General features: G+C 43.1%; 1 protein-coding gene across 1 annotated transcript in view; it reads left to right on the plus strand.

Annotated features, from left to right (window-relative positions):
• The first annotated feature begins 8217 nt into the window (after positions 1 to 8217).
• The window catches only part of wdfy2 (WD repeat and FYVE domain containing 2), a 73967-nt gene continuing 59166 nt past the window's right edge, over positions 8218 to 23018 (plus strand). Inside the window, exon 1 of the mRNA XM_034186173.1 lies at positions 8218 to 8510. Coding sequence (XP_034042064.1) covers positions 8374 to 8510 — 137 coding nt within the window. The 5' untranslated portion in view covers positions 8218 to 8373. The remainder of the gene's footprint in view (positions 8511 to 23018) is intronic.

Genomic DNA, 23018 nt, shown 5'->3' on the forward strand with positions numbered 1-23018 from the left:
TTCTGACCCGAAAATCAATAGGCTTTCATGTTAACCATCGTCGAAAACATAACCTCAAAATTTATAGTTGATTAGTCAACAAGCTTTCAGGTTAGTGTGCTTCACCTTAAGGAGGGACAGACAGACAGACAGACAGACAGACAGGCATGAGGTATCCCACAGCCTGTGCAGCATCAGCAGGCTGAAGCTCAAACATTAAATCAAGTTTTTATTTGGTAATAACTAAGATCCATCAACAGAGGGAGCTCATCCATTACTGAAGCTGCATTTCAATACAAAATCTCTTTTGTTGGTCACTCTCGGGGTGTGTGTGTGTGTGTGTGTGTGTGTGTGTGTGTGTGTGTGTGTGTGTGTGTATATATTAACTAACTAAATAAATAAATAGATAATTATATTTTCATGTAAGTATACATATAAAAATTAAAAATGTACAAAATAGAATATTTTCTCCTTGCAGTCACCTGTTACCGAGTTCACTTCCGTTCTTCCTCTGGTGAATGAATGAATGAATGAATAAGTTTTATCCAGCATGCACATAAACAAACCACCAACAAAAGAATCTCTTACTAACAAAACAAATCGAAAAACAGAAGATATGATAACAAAGAAATCAGCCTGTAGAAAAGATGCTTGTCATCAGATTTCATTTTAGAAGGGAATTTCCCGGTCATTATTGACAAATTGCCAAGGTTTATTAATAGTCAATAATATTTTTACTGAAAAACATACTAAACTTATCACAGTCAGTTGATTTTTCCCCTTTAATTTATGAACAATGTTGACAATTTCATTTTCATCTACTTCTCTAATATCCATTGAATCCAAAATAGTATTAATTAATTTGCTGTTATCCATAGAATGCATTTTACAAGATACAATTGAATTTGATACATATTGACCCACGTTAACAAAATAATTATTGAAATCATCTTCAGTAACTTTATTATTCTTTGTGTTTTTTCAGAATCTGTATAAAAATAAGATGGATAATCTTTAACTGCTTATCTCTTGTTAATGATTTCGTTTAAGATCTTGCAGGTGCCTGTAATGTTGGTTTTATTTTTTACCAATAAGTCACAATAATATTGCCTCTTACACAATCGCATGATGTTCATTAATTTATTTTTGTATATCTTATATTTACTTTCAGTCTCCTTAGTTCTAAATTTTACAAACTGCTTGTACAAAATATTTTTCTTTTTCCGTGCATTCTGGAGTCCCTTTGTATACCAAGATTTGTCAGTTTTTGCGTGTTTTCCCTTTTTGGCACAAGGGGACAATATTTATCATACAAATTCATGTTAATAAAAGATTCATATGATTTGTCGATATCGTCATTATAAATATCACACCAATCTTGCTGAATAAAGTCTCTTCTAAGATTCTCAAGGGTAACTTCAGTTAATTTTCTTTTGAAGTGTACAGGTTCTTTTTGATCATATCCATCAACTAAGGCCTGGAAAGCTGCAAAAACCTTCATATGATCGCTGACATCACTAATGAGTATTTCACCTGTTAAATTCCCTGCAGTAGTATTTGTCAATTAATATCAATAAGTGTTGATGTGTTCGTAGTCATCCTGGTTGGATGTGTGATTACTGGAAACAGTCCCATACAAAACACAGAGTTTAGAAATTCAGTTATTTGTAACTGACCATACAGGTTTAAAAAGATCCATATTAAAGTCTCCACAGACAAATAAAATCTTATTTTTCACTGTATTGTACATTGCAGTCAATTTATCCACAAATGTATTCATATTAGATCCTGGAGCTCTGTAAACACAACTTATAATGATAATTTTTTATTTTTTACATTTAATTTCCACAGTGATGCATTCCATGATATTTTCCAAAGAAAATTACGTTTTGTATAATTTCACATTGATGATTTGAAGATACATAAGGCGCCACCCCTCCGCCACAGTTTTGCATCCTGTTAATGGCAAAAAACTAGAGACATTAATCACGAAATGCCCCACGTGCAGTATTATTTTCCATGCAAAGTGCAGTAATATGTACTTGTATGGTCTGGGTATTTGGTTGAAACCTTATGTGTTTGATGTAAACTGGGATATACAATGAAAAAATTGGAGATTGGCATCATACTTATTTCAAGGATGTGACAAACAGTGACCATATAAAGTCGGTCACGGTCACCAGCTTTCAAAACAAATGCAACCACTGGTGACCTTGAAACGGAGGTCAAGGTCACCGGCCTTCGAACCCATGCAAAGTACTCCTCCAAGGCATGTACCCACCAAGTATGAAGTGTTGTGTGGCCGCTAGAAGAGGAGGTACTGCTGGCCCACCACCAGAGGGCGTCCTGCATGAATGGCGGGCTTCAGGCACGAGAGGGCGCCGCCACCTCACGGGTGCAGCTGGAGATGACAGCTGTCCCTCATCACCATCTGACAGCTGTCCCTCATCATCATCACCATCACCATCACTATAAAAGCCGGGCAGCAACTCCACCTCGCTGCGGAGAAATCAGTCTACCTACCAGGTAAACCTCTCTGCAGTTTTGGTGCAGATCGCACAGTGTTTTCTTGATTGCCTTGCAGGCGTTCCTGGACCTTTCCTCAGCTGGAGGCTGGGATTGCAGATCCAACAGGAGACGACGTACCTCTCTCCTCACGGATAACTAGTGTCAGGACCTGCACGTAGTTGTTTGGAGGTGGTGGTGTTTTGCCCTCCGGACGGAACTGTTTACTGACTGTTTACTGGGTGTGTGCACACACACCTACCATTAACTGTTTCTGCTTCCTGCCAGCTGGAGACGGTGGCCACCTGGGGACTCAGGACTTGGCGGCTCCGGTGTGTTCCAGATCCATTGGCAGCGGAAATTGTGTGGGACCCGGCTCTTCTCTGGACAGACGTCTTCTATCCTTGAGCCTGCCCACACGTCACCATAGTACATTGTTTAACTCCAAAGACTGTGATTGTTTGTATCTCGTTGTCCTTGTCCATTCATTTACGCCCCCTGTTGTGGGTCCGTGTCACGACACTTTCCCAACATGAAGTTTCTACAAGCAAAAGGTGCCGAGCTACGTTGTGGCAAAGGATTTGACAGTTGTGACCACTGGTGACCTTGAAAAGTAGGTCAAGGTCACTGGCCTTTCGAACCCATGTGAAATACTCCTCCAAGGCATGCACCCACCAAATATGAAGTTTCTGCAAGCAATAGATACAGGGCTACTTTGCGGCAAAGGATTTGACAGTTGTGACCACTGGTGACCTTCAAAAGTAAGTCGAGGTCACCAGCCTTCAAACCCATGTGAAGTACTCCGTCAAGGCATGTACCCACCAAATATGATGTTTCTGTGAGCAATAGGAGTGTAGCTACGTTGTGGCGAAGGATTTGACAGTTGTGACCACTGGTGACCTTGAAAAGTAGGTCAAGATCAACGGCCTTTGAATCCATGTGAAGTACTCCTCCAAGGCATGTACCCACCAAATATGAAGTTTCTGTGAGCAATAGGTGCCAAGCTACATTGTGGCGAAGGATTTGACAGTTGTGACCACTGGTGACCTTCAAAAGTAAGTCAAGGTCACTGGCCTTCGAACCCATGCGAAGTATTCCTCCAAGGCATGTACCCACCAAAATTTTAAGTTTCTGCGAGCAATAGGTACGAAGCTATGTTGCGGTGAAGGATTTGACAGTTGTGACCACTGGTGACCTTGAAAAGTAGGTCAAGGTCACCACCCAGGAGCAATAAGTGCTGAATTATGTTGCGGTGAATGAATTACAGACGGACGGACGGACGGACGGACGGACGGACAGACGTACGTACGTACGTACGACAGACGAACTGACAGATGGACTGATGGCCGGACAACCCGGATGCTATATGCCCCGTCTTGCGGGGCATAAAAAAATCATATCCCTCAATCTGCACAGCGTCAACTAGCTCCTTTCTCAACCAAGTCTCAGTAGTTGCAATAACTGAGAAATGTTCATTAGACATTCCTGTAAAAAAATTTGCAAGAAGACTTCTACTATTAAAATGTATAAAGGTGAAAGTCCCATTTGTAATAGGATAATCCTTCAATTGTTCTTCAGTAAATTAGCTACTCTGATGACTAATATTTTCAAGAAAAAAACAATCAGCCGCCCTGCTCCTGGAGGTCATCCGTCCCGCTCCTGGAGGTCACCTGTCCCGCTCCTGGAAGTCACCTGTCCTGCTCCTGGAAGTTATCTGTCCTGGTCCTGGAGCTCACTCGTCCCGCTGCTGGAGGTCATCCTTCCTGCTCCTGGAGGTTGCAGATCATAGGTGACAATTGTGTACAATTCCAGCTGAATAAGTATATTGGTTCAGAAAACATATCAAATAAACTTGCAAATTTGTACCATATGTGTGTTCATTTTCGATACCTGTTCATTCCATTTAAGCATCATGGGGAAGCTGGAGCCTATCGCACCTGTCACTGGGCACATGCTGTAGGTCGACAGTCTATCACAGGACAATATCTATGTAGCGACTGCACTCTGCATTGTGTTGTTATGACTCCGCCCATTCGCTCCCCTCGGCACGCAAACTCACGATCCTTGGCATGGGAGTTGGACTCTCTAACCAGAAAGCTAAAACCCAGGACTCTGGCCTTGTGATCAGAGAATCCTTTTGAGCGGTTGGGAGTGAGGTTTACTAACTACATATGCACAGCGACACCTGCTATCCTCCGTTACATATAGACTCAATTTAAAGTTTCCTATTCACCTAACCTGCATACCTTCAGAAGTGGGAAGAAACTGGCGCATCCAGAGGGAATCCATGCAAACATGGGGACAACATGCGAACTCCAGACCGGAAGCAATCCCAGGACCTTCTGGCTGTGAGGTACCCCACCCAACTGAGCTCACAGAAAATTAAGACTACATCAGGGCAGACCTGGGACCACTCTGAAGGCATGGCCACAGGTTTGACCAGCATTTTGTGCTCTGATCTGATCTTCTGACCCATATTATCTTCCTGATAATGTGCAAAACAATCCTTTTAATGTTTAAGTGAAACCCCAGTGAATTCTGCATATACAAACAGGAGTACAACCCCTGGCAATAATTATGGAATCACCGGCCTCGGAGGATGTTTATTCACTTGTTTAATTTTATAGAAAAAAAGCAGATCACAGACATGACACAAAACTAAAGTCATTTCAAATGGCAACTTTCTGGCTTTAAGAAACACTATAAGAAATCAGGAAAAATAATTGTGGCAGTCAGTAACGGTTACTTTTTTAGACCAAGCAGAGGGAAAAAAATATGGACTCACTCAATTCTGAGGAATAAATTATGGAATCACCCTGTAAATTTTCATCCCCAAAACTAACACCTGCATCAAATCAGATCTGCTCGTTAGTCTGCATCTAAAAAGGAGTGATCACACCTTGGAGAGCTGTTGCACCAAGTGGATTGACATGAATCATGGCTCCAACACGAGAGATGTCAATTGAAACAAATCAAACTGTTGTGTGGGCCGCTGAAGAGGAGGTACTGCTGGCCCACCACCACCAGAGGGCGCCCTGCCTGGAGTGCGGGCTCCAGGCACCAGAGGGCGCTGCCGCCACACAGGAGCAGCCAGGGTGACAGCTGTCACCCATCACCTGAGACAGCTGACAGCAATCATCAGAGGGGTATATCAGCAGGACGGCAACTCCACCTCATTGCCGAGATATCGTTTCTACCGAGGAGGTAACGTATCCAGCCGACTATATCAACCTTGAATACTTTTTGCCTTTATACAGAGAGAGAGAAGAGCAGCAGGAGACAGTGTTGGATAAGTACTCACACTCCTGCACTTCAGTGTTTACTTGACGAGAGGGGGAGGTGGTGTTACCACCGTCCGTGTTGCTGGGTGCAGTGCACCCACCTCTGACTGTTTTTGTTCCTCGCCAGCAGTACCAGATCCGACAAGCGGAGGCAGTGGTCACCTGGGAGTTCGGGACTTGGCGGCTCCAGTATTCCCGGGGTTCGGTGGCGGTGGAAATCGAGTGGTTCCGGTTCGACTTGGACAGATGTCTCCTACCTTCGAGCCTGCCCACACGACACCATTGGAATTCGGCTTGTTCCCGAAATTGTAATCTGTTGTGTTTGTTGTGCGAGTTTCACAACAGTAAAGCTTTGTTATTTGACTTACTCCATTGTCCGTTCATTTGCGCCCCCTGTTGTGGGTCCGTGTTCCTACACTTTCACAACACAAACTCTTAAAAGAGGGTAAATCATCACACAATGTTGCAAAAGATGTTGGTTGTTCACAGTCAGCTGTGTCTAAACTCTGGACCAAATACAAACAATATGGGAAGGTTGTTAAAGGCAAACATACTGGTAGACCAAGGAAGACATCAAAGCGTCAAGACAGAAAACTTAAAGCAATATGTCTCAAAAATCGAAAATGCACAACAAAACAAATGAGGAACGAATCGGAGGAAACTGGAGTCAACGTCTGTGACCGAGCTATAAGCAACCGCCTAAAGGAAATGGGATTTACATACAGAAAAGCTAAACGAAAGCCATCATTAACACCTAAACAGAAAAAAACAAGGTTACAATGGGCTAAGGAAAAGAAATCGTGGACTGTGGATGACTGGATGAAAGTCATATTCAGTGATGAATCTCGAATCTGCATTGGGCAAGGTGATGATGCTGGAACTTTTGTTTGGTGCCATTCCAATGAGATTTATAAAGATGGCTGCCTGAAGAGAACATGTAAATTTCCACAGTCACTGATGATATGGGGCTGCATGTCAGGTAAAGGCACTGGGGAGATGGCTGTCATTACATCATCAATAAATGCACAAGTTTACATTGATATTTTTACTTTATATTTACTTGATATTTGATACTTTTCTTATCCCATCAATTGAAAGGATGTTTGGGGATGATGAAATCATTTTTCAAGATGATAATGCATCTTGCCATAGAGCAAAAACTGTGAAAACATTCCTTGCAAAAAGACACATAGGGTCAATGTCATGGCCTGCAAATAGTCCGGATCTTAATCCAACTGAAAATCTTTGGTGGAAGTTGAAGAAAATGGTCCATGACAAGACTCCGACCTGCAAAGCTGATCTGGCAACAGCAACCAGAGAAAGTTGGAGCCAGATTGAAGAAGAGTACTGTTTGTCACTCATTAAGTCCATGCCTCAGAGACTGCAAGCTGTTATAAAAGCCAAAGGTGGTGCAACAAAATACTAGTGATGTGTTGGAGCATTCTTTTGTTTTTCATGATTCCATAATTTTTTCCTCAGAATTGAGTGAGTCTGTATTTTTTTCCCCTCTGCTTGGTCTAAAAAAGTAACCGTTACTGACTGCCACAATTTTTTTTTTCCTGATTTCTTATAGTGTTTCTTAAAGCCAGAAAGTTGCCATTTGAAATGACTTTAGTTTTGTGTCATGTCTGTGATCTACTTTTTTTTCTACAAAATTAAACAACTGAATGAACATCCTACGAGGCCGGTGATTCCATAATTTTTGCCAGGGGTTGTATAAATACGGAGCTCTCCATAATTATGAGAAAAGATCTCATCATTATGAGAAAAAAATCTTGTAATTACGAGATCAGGATAGATCGTAGAGAAGCTTGAATCTTCGACTGGACTGGGTTGCTTGACGCGAGGACGTTTCGCTTCAAATCGCAGAAGCTTCCTCAGCTAAAATTCTTGCTCTGGTAGTCTGACTTCTGTCTTGACTCTTGTAGAGAAGAACAAACAGAAGCCACAAAAGCTGGAGTTTTAATCCTAACCAGACCCCTCCTACCGAGAGGCAGACTGCTATTGGCTAGTGGCTAAACAATTGCTTTAATTAGCACCTATTGTGCTCTACTTAGCACCCTCCTAAGGGTAGCTGTCCCTCCTAACGATGGGACTGAGGGCTCTCCTGACGGCTCTCCTAACACTTCTCCTGATGATGTGAATGACTCATTACCATGAACAAAATACTGAAACTGCTTTGACTTGAGATCAGGATAGATCCTGGTAATTCCGAGATTTTTTTTCTCGTAATTATGAGATCAGCGGTTGAATTTTTTTTTATCCAGTGAATGCAATACGCTTCCATACATTTGCACCTTAAAAGTAAAAAGTATTTGGTTACCAATGAGGCAGTTCCTGCATCCTGGTGTCATATTTCTGCTGCGGGTCCTTGATTTTTATTCTGAAAGTATTACCGGCGATGGCCAGAGTTTTATTTTGACTGCCGGAAGTCCCGCGCGGTGTGTTGTTGTCTGACTTGAGCAGCAGGTCAGCTGACCGCCTGCTGCCACTTAGCGCTCGGCTGCAGACAGCTAGCAGCTTCTAGCAGCAGCCCCGCTGTCACAACGGGCTGGGTTATGTTTCCAGGACCCACAGACGTGGACGGAGGTCTGTTTACCACCGACACATGGCGGCAGAAATTCAGCCCCAGCCGCAGACGAGGAAACCCGGCCTGCTCAACAAAATCGAGGCTTTCCAGGACGTTGTGAACTCGGCGGTGATCATTCCCAAAGAGGACGGTGTGATCAGCGTGTCCGAGGACAGGTGAGCTCCGTACCGAGCATCAGCACAACTACTGTCTTTCTGCACACGCGTTCCTTTCTTATTTAAACCCTCTCTATGTGCAACACGTTTATTTAAATTAAAATCGATTAAAAACGTCTGTGGTCAGTGCCAGCTGTCACTTGAAAGCATCAACATTACGCACCATGAACAGAAGCTAATAATTTGCAATATAATTTATTAGCTGTGGAGCATAAAAAAATAATCTTATCGACCAGCTACCTGGGATTTGTATTAACTAGTTAGTACATGTTCAATCAGTAGTTTACCTCCAAAACAAGAGGCATCTGCATCCCTGTGTGGCATTGGCATGTAGTGGCACCTCAGTGACACCTTACTGGCTGACTGTGGCACATTAGTAGTTCCTTAGTGGAAACCTATGACACCTCAGTAAAACCTCAGTGGCAACACGTGGTAGAGTTGGGCGGATCGATCCCAATATCAATAATATCGATACCAACGCTGGTATTGATATTGAACGATTCTTGTGTAAAAAGATCGATACTCAAGCTTTTTTCTCTCCCGCACGCACTGACTGCTGCGCACGCAGATTCATCAAAGTCTACTCTCTGTCTGTAAGAGCATCGCTGCTCTGTCATACAACACGGAGCAGCGCACCCTTGTATTGTGGTTTGTCAGCCCTCTACCTCAGGAGATTTTGTTTTAAGTTGTGTTGAGTGATCTTTTTTTTTTTTTTTTAACAAAAATGTTAATTGTGATGATAAAATATTTTGTTGTCACGTACAATGTTTGGCAAAATTCTATTCTAGGTCTTTTGGATCCTTTGCATCTCTGAAGCTTAAATATGAAAAAAGTATTGTATCGATATCGGTGATACTGGGTCTGTATTTACTTGGCACTCGGTCAGGTTTCCTGTTTAGATTTCACAACAGGTAGTTTCTGATGAATGTTGGGCAACCATGTTTTTTCCTTAAAAACAAACAAACATCCATCCATTTTCTTCCGCTTTATCAAACACAAGCAATTTTATGCAGTAATTATGAAAAAGTAAAGTGTGTTAAGCTGTTCTGCTGACAGATTCAATCACAGGTATTTCAGTTTGGAAGCCTGTGCCTTAACCCAGAGGCTACCAGAGTCTGCTGGATTGTTCTCCTGCATATTTTCTGTGTGTAACTATCGGTGTCAGTTGCAACTCGTCACTATGCTGCTGCTTTGAAGTCTGAACAAAAAGTGAGTAATTAAGATAAAAGATAATTATAGATAATAATTATGCCGCTATCTGACCCTGTCGTCCCCCTCCGACAGTCTTAAGGACGCCCCGACGATCATGATGGCTCTGAAGATATTCTTATCGGATATTCCTGCTGTGTGGGGTGTGTTAAGAGCGCTGGAGTCTGCTCGGAAGGACGTCGAGACATGTTGGATTATCTTGGCCCGATATCCCAGTGTGTGCAGTGTGCCCCGAGCACAAACGAGCACACAGCCTGTTGAACGTGATGTGTAGCCAATCAGAAAACGAGGTGACGGAAGCACGGAGGAGAATCCAAAATTGTTTACTCCAAAGTCACGTTTGATCTCAAGAGATTTTGTGAGATTTCCTGTCTGGCCTGGAAATGTTCATGAGTGAAATCTCTTCGTGTGTACTGTATTGTCTTTACCATGTGGCTTCACACCACACACTGTATGACCATGATTTTTTTTTTTTATCACCATGTGTGGGGTCTATCAGGTGTTGAAATCCTACCGACAATTTTAAAATCTTGCCGTGTGAACCAGGCATAAGCAGTATTGTGATAACATCACTAAAACAGCATGAAATGCTGGTAATGTGCACATATTTATTATATGGGCACAGTGGATATGCATTGCTCCTTCAATGTCTTTCATGTTGATGATTACTTTTTTGCTGTAAAAATCAAACAGATTCAGCTGAATTGTGAACATTTTTCTGCAACATGGATTCAGAATTCAATCAATCAATCAATTTTATTTATATAGCGCCAAATCACAACAAACAGTTGCCCCAAGGCACTTTATATTGTAAGGCAAGGCCATACAATAATTACGTAAAAACCCCAATGGTCAAAACGACCCCCTGTGAGCAACACTTGGCGACAGTGGAAAGGAAAAACTCCCTTTTAACAGGAAGAAACCTCCAGCAGAACCAGGCTCAGGGAGGGGCAGTCTTCTGCTGGGACTGGTTGGGGCTGAGGGAGAGAACCAGGAAAAAGACATACTGTGGAGGGGAGCAGAGATCAATCACTAACGATTAAATGCAGAGTGGTGCATACAGAGCAAAAGGAGAAAGAAACACTCAGTGCATCATGGGAACCCCCCAGCAGTCTAAGTCTATAGCAGCATAACTAAGGGATGGTTCAGGGTCACCTGATCCAGCCCTAACTATAAGCTTTAGCAAAAAGGAAAGTTTTAAGCCTAATCTTAAAAGTGGAGAGGGTGTCTGTCTCCCTGATCTGAATTGGGAGCTGGTTCCACAGGAGAGGAGCCTGAAAGCTGAAGGCTCTGCCTTCCATTCTACTCTTACAAACCCTAGGAACTACAAGTAAGCCTGCAGTCTGAGAGCAAAGCGCTCTATTGGGGTGATATGGTACTATGAGGTCCCTAAGATAAGATGGGACCTGATTATTCAAAACCTTATAAGTAAGAAGAAGAATTTTAAATTCTATTCTAGAATTAACAGGAAGCCAATGAAGAGAGGCCAATATGGGTGAGATATGCTCTCTCCTTCTAGTCCCCGTTAGTACTCTAGCTGCAGCATTTTGAATTAACTGAAGGCTTTTCAGGGAACTTTTAGGACAACCTGATAATAATGAATTACAATAGTCCAGCCTAGAGGAAATAAATGCATGAATTAGTTTTTCAGCATCACTCTGAGACAAGACCTTTCTAATTTTAGAGATATTGCGTAAATGCAAAAAAGCAGTCCTACATATTTGTTTAATATGCGCTTTGAATGACATATCCTGATCAAAAATGACTCCAAGATTTCTCACAGTATTACTAGAGGTCAGGGTAATGCCATCCACAGTAAGGATCTGGTTAGACACTATGTTTCTAAGATTTGTGGGGCCAAGTACAATAACTTCAGTTTTATCTGAGTTTAAAAGCAGGAAATTAGAGGTCATCCATGTCTTTATGTCTGTAAGACAATCCTGCAGTTTAGCTAATTGGTGTGTGTCCTCTGGCTTCATGGAGAGATAAAGCTGGGTATCATCTGCGTAACAATGAAAATTTGAGCAATGCCATCTAATAATACTGCCTAAGGGAAGCATGTATAAAGTGAATAAAATTGGTCCTAGCACAGAACCTTGTGGAACTCCATAATTAACCTTAGTCTGTGAAGAAGATTCCCCATTTACATGAACAAATTGTAATCTATTAGATAAATATGATTCAAACCACCGCAGCGCAGTGCCTTTAATACCTATGGCATGTTCTAATCTCTGTAATAAAATTTTATGGTCAACAGTATCAAAAGCAGCACTGAGGTCTAACAGAACAAGCACAGAGATGAGTCCACTGTCTGAGGCCATAAGAAGATCATTTGTAACCTTCACTAATGCTGTTTCTGTACTATGATGAATTCTAAAACCTGACTGAAACTCTTCAAATAGACCATTCCTCTGCAGATGATCAGTTAGCTGTTTTACAACTACCCTTTCAAGAATTTTTGAGAGAAAAGGAAGGTTGGAGATTGGCCTATAATTAGCTAAGATAGCTGGGTCAAGTGATGGCTTTTTAAGTAATGGTTTAATTACTGCCACCTTAAAAGCCTGTGGTACATAGCCAACTAATAAAGATAGATTGATCATATTTAAGATCGAAGCATTAAATAATGGTAGGGCTTCCTTGAGCAGGTAGGTAGGTAGGACCCCATTCCTTGGTAGGAATGGGGTCTAATAGACTTGGTAGGAATGGGGTCTAATAGACATGTTGCTGGTTTGGATGAAGTAACTAATGAAAATAACTCAGACAGAACAATCTGAGAGAGAGTCTAACCAAATACCGGCATCACTGAAAGCAGCCAAAGATAACGATACGTCTTTGGGATGGTTATGAGTAATTTTTTCTCTAATAGTTAAAATTTTATTAGCAAAGAAAGTCATGAAGTCATTACTCGTTAACGTTCAAGGAATACTCGGCTCAATAGAGCTCTGACTCTTTGTCAGCCTGGCTACAGTGCTGAAAAGAAACCTGGGGTTGTTCTTATTTTCTTCAATTAGTGATGAGTAGAAAGATGTCCTAGCTTTACGGAGGGCTTTTTTATAGAGCAACAGACTCTTTTTCCAGGCTAAGTGAAGATCTTCTAAATTAGTGAGACGCCATTTCCTCTCCAACTTATGGGTTATCTGCTTTAAGCTGCGAGTTTGTGAGTTATACCATGGAGTCAGGCACTTCTGATTTAAAGCTCTCTTTTTCAGAGGAGCTACAGCATCCAAAGTTGTCTTCAATGAGGATGTAAAACTATTGACGAGATACTCTATCTCACTTACAGAGTTTAGGTAGCTACTCTGCACTGTGTTGGTATATGGCATTAGAGAACATAAAGAAGGAATCATATCCTTAAACCTAGTTACAGCGCTTTCTGAAAGACTTCTAGTGTAATGAAAGTTATTCCCCACTGCTGGGTAGTCCATCAGAGTAAATGTAAATGTTATTAAGAAATGATCAGACAGAAGGGAGTTTTCAGGGAATACTGTTAAGTCTTCAATTTCCATACCATAAATCAGAACAAGATCTAAGATATGATTAAAGTGGTGGGTGGACTCATTTACATTTTGAGCAAAGCCAATTGAGTCTAATAATAGATTAAATGCAGTGTTGAGGCTGTCATTCTCAGCATCTGTGTGGATGTTAAAATCGCCCACTATAATTATCTGAGCTAAGCACTAAGTCAGACAAAAGGTCTGAAAATTCACAGAGAAACTCACAGTAACGACCAGGTGGACGATAGATAATAACAAATAAAACTGGTTTTTGGGACTTCCAATTTGGATGGACAAGACTAAGAGTCAAGCTTTCAAATGAATTAAAGCTCTGTCTGGGTTTTTGATTAATTAATAAGCTGGAATGGAAGATTGCTGCTAATCCTCCGCCTCGGCCCGTGCTACGAGCATTCTGGCAGTTAGTGTGACTCGGGGGTGTTGACTCATTTAAACTAACATATTCATCCTGCTGTAACCAGGTTTCTGTCAGGCAGAATAAATCAATATGTTGATCAATTATTATATCATTTACTAACAGGGACTTAGAAGAGAGAGACCTAATGTTTAATAGACCACATTTAACTGTTTTAGTCTGTGGTGCAGTTGAAGGTGCTATATTATTTTTTCTTTTTGAATTTTTATGCTTAAATAGATTTTTGCTGGTTATTGGTGGTCTGGGAGCAGGCACCGTCTCTACGGGGATGGGGTAATGAGGGGATGGCAGGGGGAGAGAAGCTGCAGAGAGGTGTGTAAGACTACAACTCTGCTTCCTGGTCCCAACCCTGGATAGTCACGGTTTGGAGGATTTAAGAAAATTGGCCAGATTTCTAGAAATGAGAGCTGCTCCATCCAAAGTGGGATGGATGCCGTCTCTCCTAACAAGACCAGGTTTTCCCCAGAAGCTTTGCCAATTATCTATGAAGCCCACCTCATTTTTTGGACACCACTCGAACATGCGGCTAAACATGTCACTCCCGGTCCGATTGGGGAGGGGCCCAGAGAAAACTACAGAGTCCGACATTGTTTTTGCAAGTTACACACCGATTCAGTGTTAATTTTAGTGACCTCCGATTGGCGTAACTGGGTGTCATTACTGCCGACGTGAATTACAATCTTACCAAATTTACGCTTAGCCTTAGCCAGCAGTTTCAAATTTCCTTCAATGTCGCCTGCTCTGGCCCCCGGAAGACAATTGATTATGGTTGCTGGTGTCGCTAACTTCACATTTCTCAAAACAGAGTCGCCAATAACCAGAGTTTGATCCTCGGCGGGTGTGTCGTCGAGTGGGGAAAAGTGGTTAGAAATGTGAACGGGTTGGTGGTGTACACGGGACTTCTGTTTAGAACTACGCTTCCTCCTCACAGTCACCCAGTCGGCCTGCTTTTACGGCTGTTCGGGATCTGCCAGAGGGAAACTAACGGCGGCTAAGCTACCTTGGTCCGCACCGACTACAGGGGCCTGGCTAGCTGTAGAATTTTCCACGGTGCGGAGCCGAGTCTCCAATTCGCCCCGCCTGGCCTCCAAAGCTATGAATAAGCTACACTTATTACAAGTACCATTACAGCTAAAGGAGGCCGAGGAATAACTAAACATTTCACACCCAGAGCAGAAAAGTGCAGGAGACAGGAGAAGCCACCATGCTAAACCGGCTAAGAGCTAGTAGCTGCGCTAAGCTAGCGGATTCCTAAAAACACACAAAGTGAATAATGTGTAAATAATTTAGAGGTGATTCAGCAGAGGGAGTGCTTTAGTTAAGGCACGTGAAGATTACACTGTGAAACAAATCGTTATCTAGGTAACTAGATCAGTCTAACTGCGCAGATTAAACAGCTAACAGATACAGCAAAAGGCCGCTGTACTCCGGAACAGGAAGTGATACAATACCGCAGTGAGAGCCAACCACCAGTAGAGGCCTGAACACAATCATTGAAGGCCAAAGAAGGGATGAGCACCAACACACAGAGCAGTGGATTGCAACAATTACAGGGGTAATTGTTGCAATCCCTGTGATCACCGTTTCCTTGCCAGAGTGGAAACAGTGGAATGGGATGATACCTGTCTTCCAGATTTAAAGTCAGGCAATAACAGGAGAACAGTATCTTCATCGGCATTTGCCGCCAATGCAGCAGATTTCTGGAGTTTTTGCATGGAGGTGTTTGATGGACTTTGTGATCTCACCAGCATTTGGTGGTTCACAGATGGCTGGAGAATCAGCCACAAGAATCCTGGCACTGGAGATGTTTGATACCCCAGCAAGAGGATCATGCTTATACAGCTGCTCAGTGTAGCCAGTCCAATGTGACATTACAGCAGAGGCATCTGTCGGCTGTAGGTTTGGAGGAAAAAAGTCCTGTGAGTTCTCTTAAGCATGCTTAAGGTGTTCTGACACTTGCACGACTTTGATCCGTGCACTTGGACACACTCTGTCGTGCAGCAGAGTAAACTCATCACAAATTGTTGTCAACCGTTGTAACCTATGTGCGGTGCGGCTTCATGCACGTGCACAAACAAAATTTAGAAATGTTCAAAATCTCCATGACGCATGAATAATGTGAACGTCACGTGAACATTGCGCAAACAATTAAAAAACACTGTGTGTGAGTGTGAGGGATTGTGTCAGCGCACTGCAACACAGTGCAGTTCGTCTTATCAACTGCAATGAGATATTAAATCTATCATAAACACATAAACACACTTTCACAGCTCCTCATAAGAAGGAATGAACATGCAACTGTTTTACCAAGCTATTACAATATAAACATTATAAATAATTACCTTTTAGACTGTTCCTAATGTTTTCTCCACCTCATGAAGAGAGAGAGAGAGAGAAAAAGCAAATGAAACGGTCCTCTGTGCATCCGGAAGCGATTAAAGGTGTTTTCAACAGCCAACTCTGAGGGAAAATGGTTAATCCTCTATGAAATAATTATTTTATATACGCAGTGTCCAGCGCATAAAGTGCAGCGTCCATCCGAACAAAGCACGGCATCCAGTTGGGAAAATGGGGTGGGATTGTCACAAAGAAGTGCATGCAAGTGCGCGGATCAAAGTCATGCAAGTGTCAGGGCACCTTAAGGATCACTAGACCACAGAGGATGAATCGCATATTCCTCGAACAAACAAAGGTGTCAAGTTCGTTACACTTTTTAGGTATCTATACTTTACTCCTTTACTTATTTTTCTGCCTACTTCTGACTTCTACTCATTACATTTTCACAAAAGTATCTGTACTTTCTATTCCTTACATTTTTAAAACAAACAGCCTCGTTACTCTTGGCTTCAGTTTAATGTTTATATATATATATTTCACATCATGTGCGCCTGTAATCAACTTTTCTGCAACACGGCTTTGCTTTGAACCGTGAACCAATCCAAGCAGTGGTTCGCAGATTGAAGCAATGCTTCGACCTATTGCTTCGTGCATTATTTCTTTCTTTCGCTTAATTTTCCCCCGCTAAAACCCTAAAGAGCATACTTCTGTGAGTATTATTTACCTTTTCTATGTTAAACCGACCTGTTATGGTCTTCTGAAACAGTTGATAGATGTATTTTATAACTTAAAAACGGGAGCAACGCTAACGCGTTAGCATGTCTATGGCATTTTCAATGTTAAAAGTTAGCATTAAGCAGCTCTCATCACGTTCGGGTGCATTTGTTTTCAAATTGTAATATTTCTTAAATTTATTTTTGTTTATATATCAATAATCTAATGATTATTATGTACAATTTTTTGAGAAAGAGGCAAAAAGAACCTGAATAGAAACACAACAGAAAATATAAAAGCAACTAACAATGAACATACATAAATAAATACATACATACATAAATAAGTGTTTCCTGTGAACACCTAGTGACTCTTACACCTCCACTTCATCCCTGTCTTATTTAATGACAATTTGTTTCGGTCAAACCATATTTTCAATGTATTAATTTCTTCAGTGATTTCCTCCAGAACTATCTGCCAAACTTTTTTTTCTGTTTTTCTGTAATTGTTGTATGGCTCTTGCCTTACAATATAAAGCGCCTTGGGGTGACTGTTTGTTGTGACTTGGCACTATATAAATAAATAAATAAATTTTGATTTGATTTGATATTCCGTTTGTTAGCTTACAAGCTATAGTTACGTTGCGCTAGATGAATTGTTTTCGGTTTAGATTGAGTCAGATTTATTTTCAGTCAGTTTTAGATTGTTTCAGGTAGGTTTTCCTGGAGCTCCACTCACTTTGGTTTTGACTAGGTTGGCTTTGTGTTTTTGTTGTTATTGTTTTACAACACAGATATTGTTTATTCAAGTATGGCAGTGGTAGGTCCATGACCTATACGGGATCTAGGCGCTCCCGCCATCACAAGCCTCCCTGCTGACTGGGTTATAGCCGTGAGTAGATGGGACTCATGAGCCCTGTTAAGGCAGTCCACCTAGGGGAAGGAAAACCCTGATGTTAAACCCCCAGCCTGGGTTACTGCCCCCGTGGCTCCGAGGAAGGTTCTTTAGCCAGAGGGTAGGAGAAGGTCACTCTGATGTAAAACCTACAGCCTGGTGGTCGCCACAGCCGTCTCAGCTTGTCTGTGCCACTGTGGAGTGCCACCTTGCCTAAAGAGTGGAATTGGTGTGCGCGAGCTGATCCCCACTTTAAGCAATGAGCGCAGGCGGGAAGGAAAGCCCTGCAGCGATGGGAACAGGTGAAAACAGCAGGTTCATGATGGCACTGGGAGCTGCAGTCTCGATCCTGCATGCAGGCGGCTCAGGAGCTATGGTCGTTTGATTGCTGACCCGAGACAACAGCATCATCCGGCAGGGCCCTGGGTGACCAAGCAGCCCTGTTTAGGGATAGCCCTGCTTGCTCCACATGGAGACAGACGTAGAAAAGGTGGTCTAAACATGGCTTGTCTCACTAGACCCGGTTGGCTCACCGCTGCCAACGGGCATCACTACATGCAGTGTGAAAAGTAAAACAAAGAACCTGAAAATTGCGTGCTGGAATGTACGCACAATGATGGACTCAGACAATAGCGATCGTCCTCGAAGACGCTCAGCCTTAGTCACCAAAGAGCTAGCAAGGCTTGACATAGACATTGCTGCACTCAGCGAGGTGCGCTTTGCAGACCAAGGGTCGCTCACAGAGGAAGGCACAGGCTACACACTTTTCTGGTCAGGGAAGGCTAAAGAAGATCGTCGACTCTCAGGGGTCGGGTTCATGATTAAGAGCGCCATAGCACATAGGTTACACAGTTTGCCAGTTGGACTTTCTGACCGACTCATGTCACTCTGGCTCCCCATCAACAACAAGGATTTTGCCACTATTGTTAGTGTGTATGCCCCAACCATGCAGGCCGACATCAGAGTTAAGGAGGCTTTCTATAGCGATCTGCACAACCTTCTGTAGCACGTCGACACCCATGACAAGCTCCTCATCATGGGAGATTTCAATGCCAGAGTGGGCCGCGACTCTGATGTATGGAAGGACGTGCTAGGGAAACATGGCATAGGCAACTGTAACGACAATGGCCGCCTGCTGCTGGAGTTCTGCTCTGCACATGAGTTGACGATCACCAACAGCCTGTTCCAACAGAAAGAGAGATTCAAAGCAACCTGGAGACACCCACGCTCCAAACACTGGCACCTTCTGGACTATGTTCTGACGCGACAGCGTGATAGAAGAGATGTACTACATACCAGGGTGATGCCTAGCGCGGATTCCTATACGGATCATCACTTGGTCCATTCCAAGATTGCTTTCACTTTCAAGCCCCCTCCTAAGAAGAAAGGCCCACAGTTTAAGAAGCTACAAGTCCACAAGCTGCAAGACATAGACATAAAAATGGACTTCCAGGCCAAACTAGAGGAGAGACTGGGTGGAGAAGAAGGCCTGCCTGATGACCCTGAACAACAGTGGATGAGATTAAAGACCATCCTTCAGGAGACGGCAGCAGAAGTAGTGGGCTTCTCAGCCAGGAAAAATAAAGACTGGTTTGATGAGTCTGATGCACAGATCCAGGAACCACTAGAAAAGAAACGTGCATGCCACAAGACTCTTTAGCTAAACCTGATGACCACTCTGCCAAGACAGCTTACAGAAATGCCTGCTCCACACTGCAAAGCAAGCTCCGCATACTGCAGAACGACTGGTGGCTAGCTTTTGCGGAGAAGACACAACATGCCGATGCCGGAGACATGCGCTCCTTTTATGAAGCCCTTAAGACCATCCATGGGCCAGCACATCAAGTGCAAGCACCCCTGCGCTCCTCAGACGGCTCCACCCTTCTGACGGACAAGGAAACCATTATGCAGCATTGGTCAGAACACTTTGAAAACCTCTTCAGTGACAAGTGCACTGTGCAAGAGTCATCAGTTGAGAAGATTCCCCAGGTGGAGGTGAAATGGGAACTTTATGACCCCCCAACACTTGAAGAGATCCGAAAGGCCACCACGCAGCTGAATCCAGGGAAGTCTCCTGGCATAGATGGCATTCCAGCAGAGGTGTACCAAAATGGATGTGAGGCAGTCCTCGACAAGCTTCAGATTCTCTTCTCCAGTTGCTGGGAAAAGGAAATGGTTCCACATGACCTTCGGGATGCGGTCATTGTCTCCCTGTGCAAGAACAAGGGTGACAAGTCCGACTGTTCTAATTACCGGGGCATCACTCTCCTCTCAATAGCAGGTAAGATTTTGGCTCGAGTGCTGCTCAACAGGCTTACCCCTACCATAGCGCATGAAAATACTCCCGAGAGTCAGTGCGGATTTCGGGCCAACAGGGGAACCACCGACATGATCTTCGTCCTGAGACAGATCCAGGAGAAGTGCAGAGAACAGAACATGGCCCTTTATGCAGCCTTCATAGACTTAACCAAGGCTTTTGACACGGTCAGTCGTGAGGGTTTGTGGAAGATTCTTGCACGCCTTGGCTGCCCTCCAAAGCTCCTCACCATCATCCGCCAGCTGCATGAAGGCCAGATGGGACAAGTGAAGTACAACGGGACTCTGTCCGGCAGCTTCCCCATCTCAAATGGCGTCAAACAAGGTTGCATCCTCGCGCCCACTCTGTTCTCCATCTTCTTCAGCATGATTCTTCGTGAGGCCAAAGAAGACTTGACAGACGGTATCTATATCCGCTTCAGAATCGACGGAAGTCTGTTTAACTTGCGGCGTCTTCTGTCCCACACTAAGATCATAGAACAGCTAATCATGGAGCTGCTCTTCGCAGATGACTGCGCCCTCGTCGCCCATACGGAGCAAGCCTTGCAGCACATTGTCAACTGTTTTGCTGAAGCAGCAAGAGCCTTCGGCCTCACCATCAGCCTGAGAAAGACAGAAGTGCTATATCAACCGGTCCCCCATACAGCATATACCCCACCCCAAATCAACATCGAGGGTACCAGCCTGAATGCAGTAGAGCACTTCACGTATCTCGGTAGTGTTATCTCAAATGACGCGTCTGTTGCCAAGGACCTAGACATTCGCCTTGCCAAGGCCAGCAGTTCTTTTGGTCGACTCTCAAAGAAAGTCTGGCAGAATCATGCACTGCGCCTTTCCACAAAAGTGCAGGTCTACAGAGCCATTGTGGTCCCTACCCTCCTGTATGGAGCTGAAACCTGGGTTCTGTATCACCAGCAGATCAGATTACTGGAACGCTTTCATCAGCGTTGTCTCCGAAACATCTTCGGGATCAAGTGGCAGGACTACGTCTCAAATGAGGACATCCTTACCAGAGCCAAATTGCCCAGCATGGAGTCTATTATACTCAAACAACAGCTTCGTTGGACAGGTCACATAGCCAGGATGGATGATACACGCATGCCGAAATTAATTCTTTGGCGAGCTCAAGGAAGGGAGATGAAACCAAGGGGCCCCCAAAAAGCGTTATAAGGACCAGCTGAAGAAACGGCTCTCCCTTGCAGGCATTCAGCATCAGTCATGGCAACATCTAGCTACAGATAGACTCAGCTGGCGTTCCAGCATCAAATCCGCCAGCCTGAAGTTTGAGGCAGAAAGAAGTGAGGCCTCATGCCAGAAGCGTCAGAGACAGAAAGAGCGGGCAGCAGCACAAGCCCAGCCTACCCAAGTGTAACAGGTCTTGTGCATCCTGCATCGGACTTTTCAGCCACCAGAGGGCTTGGAGAAATTCAACTTAAAAAAAAAAAAGGCCTTCCCACTATCCTCGCAAGCGAGGAAACTACCAACAACAATCTGCCAAACTAGAAAACTGCTGCATCCTTGTAAGAGCAGAATACTACTGGAATGAATCTGAATAAGGAAAGTTGTTTTTTTTTTTTTGTTCACTAAATGGATGCTGCACTCACTGCAGTTTATTGTCTGGAATAGTCCCAGATTGCATTTCAGAGCTTCTAGAATTGAAACATTTTCGTGCAGGTGGTGTTGGGGGGGTAGTTTTGGGTCTTGGGCTACATGTAGAACGAATCAGTTTTTAAATTAAGCTTTCAATTCATATAGTGGCATCTACCTTTTTTTTTTTTTTTTTTTTTTTTAAAGGGTACTTTATACTTTTATACTTTAAGTAGGTTTTGGAGTACATACTTTTTCACTTTTACTTGAGTATAGAGGTCAAGTTGATACTTCAACTTTTACCAGAGTGTTTTTAAACTGCAGTATCTATACTTCTACTTAAGTAACAAATGTGTGTACTTTTGACACCACTGCGAACAAACACCTCCTTGTCTACTCTCAGGGTCATCACAGCTCACTTTCTCAGCTCCCTGCACGGTCTAGAATTTCCATCAAGTTGTGCAGTATGACTTTGGGTGATATTCAGAGTGCCCACAGATATGAAACACCTCCTCCTATTAATGACTACAGTACAATCCCCAGGAACCTTTAAGATCTGGTTGTTGAAGAACTTCCACATTCCATTTGGATTGCCAGCTGTGGTCATGTCTGTAGCTCCGTCTAGGGCCGCGTAGTGCTTCAGAGGTGTAACGCCGAACTGATTTAGGGTACCTCGCCAGCTCTCTCAAGTCATTTAGGAGCTGAGAGCTTATCTTAACACTTAGGAACTTTTATTCATGCTGCTTATTCTTAATTCTGAGAGGAAAAGCAAATCATGTCAATTGTAGCATTTTGAGACATTAAGAGTGAAACCTTAGTCTTATTAGTTTTATGCATACTGCACCTGCTTCTCGATGTCCACCTGGATGCTGCTTGTTTTATTGTGAATCATGATTTTGTTACTAACTAGTCCTCATTTCCCCTCTTTTTACTGTAACTTCTCTGAGTGCTCTACTTCAGATGGAACCCTTCATGCTTTATGAGGAGTTTATGCTTCTTGACGTCTGGTGCATCTATAGCTTCTTCTAGCCAACTTTTTATTCCAGCTGGGTATCTCGTGACTAGTTGGGCGTGTGTATTGATGAATTTTATCTTCTTTTTGCTATTGGGCTAGATTCTCAGTACTTGCCTTACTCTGTGTTTGGCTGTGGCTGTCCTCCTTAATGCTCCACCATATTTTCTCTTGGCCTGTGGTACTTGTAACTGTCCTGTATACAGCTTACCTGTGTAACTTAATGAAGATACCCACGAGGGTCACTATCTGAGGTTGCCAATGAAAAATGCAATGAATATTTTATTATTGTGCTTCAATCAAATGTATTTGTGTGTGTGTGTGTATGTATGTATATATATGTGTATATATATATATATATAGCCTTTCTGTCCATCATTTACCTGTATGTTGGCATGCTTGGCACCAGAAAGTTATGTTGGATCCAAAAAGGCTAGGACCAAAAGTTATATTGGATTGGTTCCCACTGACCAATAGTGTTAGAGCTTACTGCCAACAGCTAGCCACTTTAG

Source organism: Thalassophryne amazonica, chromosome 14, assembly GCF_902500255.1.
Source record: "Thalassophryne amazonica chromosome 14, fThaAma1.1, whole genome shotgun sequence".
In the NCBI taxonomy this organism is placed as follows: domain Eukaryota; kingdom Metazoa; phylum Chordata; class Actinopteri; order Batrachoidiformes; family Batrachoididae; genus Thalassophryne; species Thalassophryne amazonica.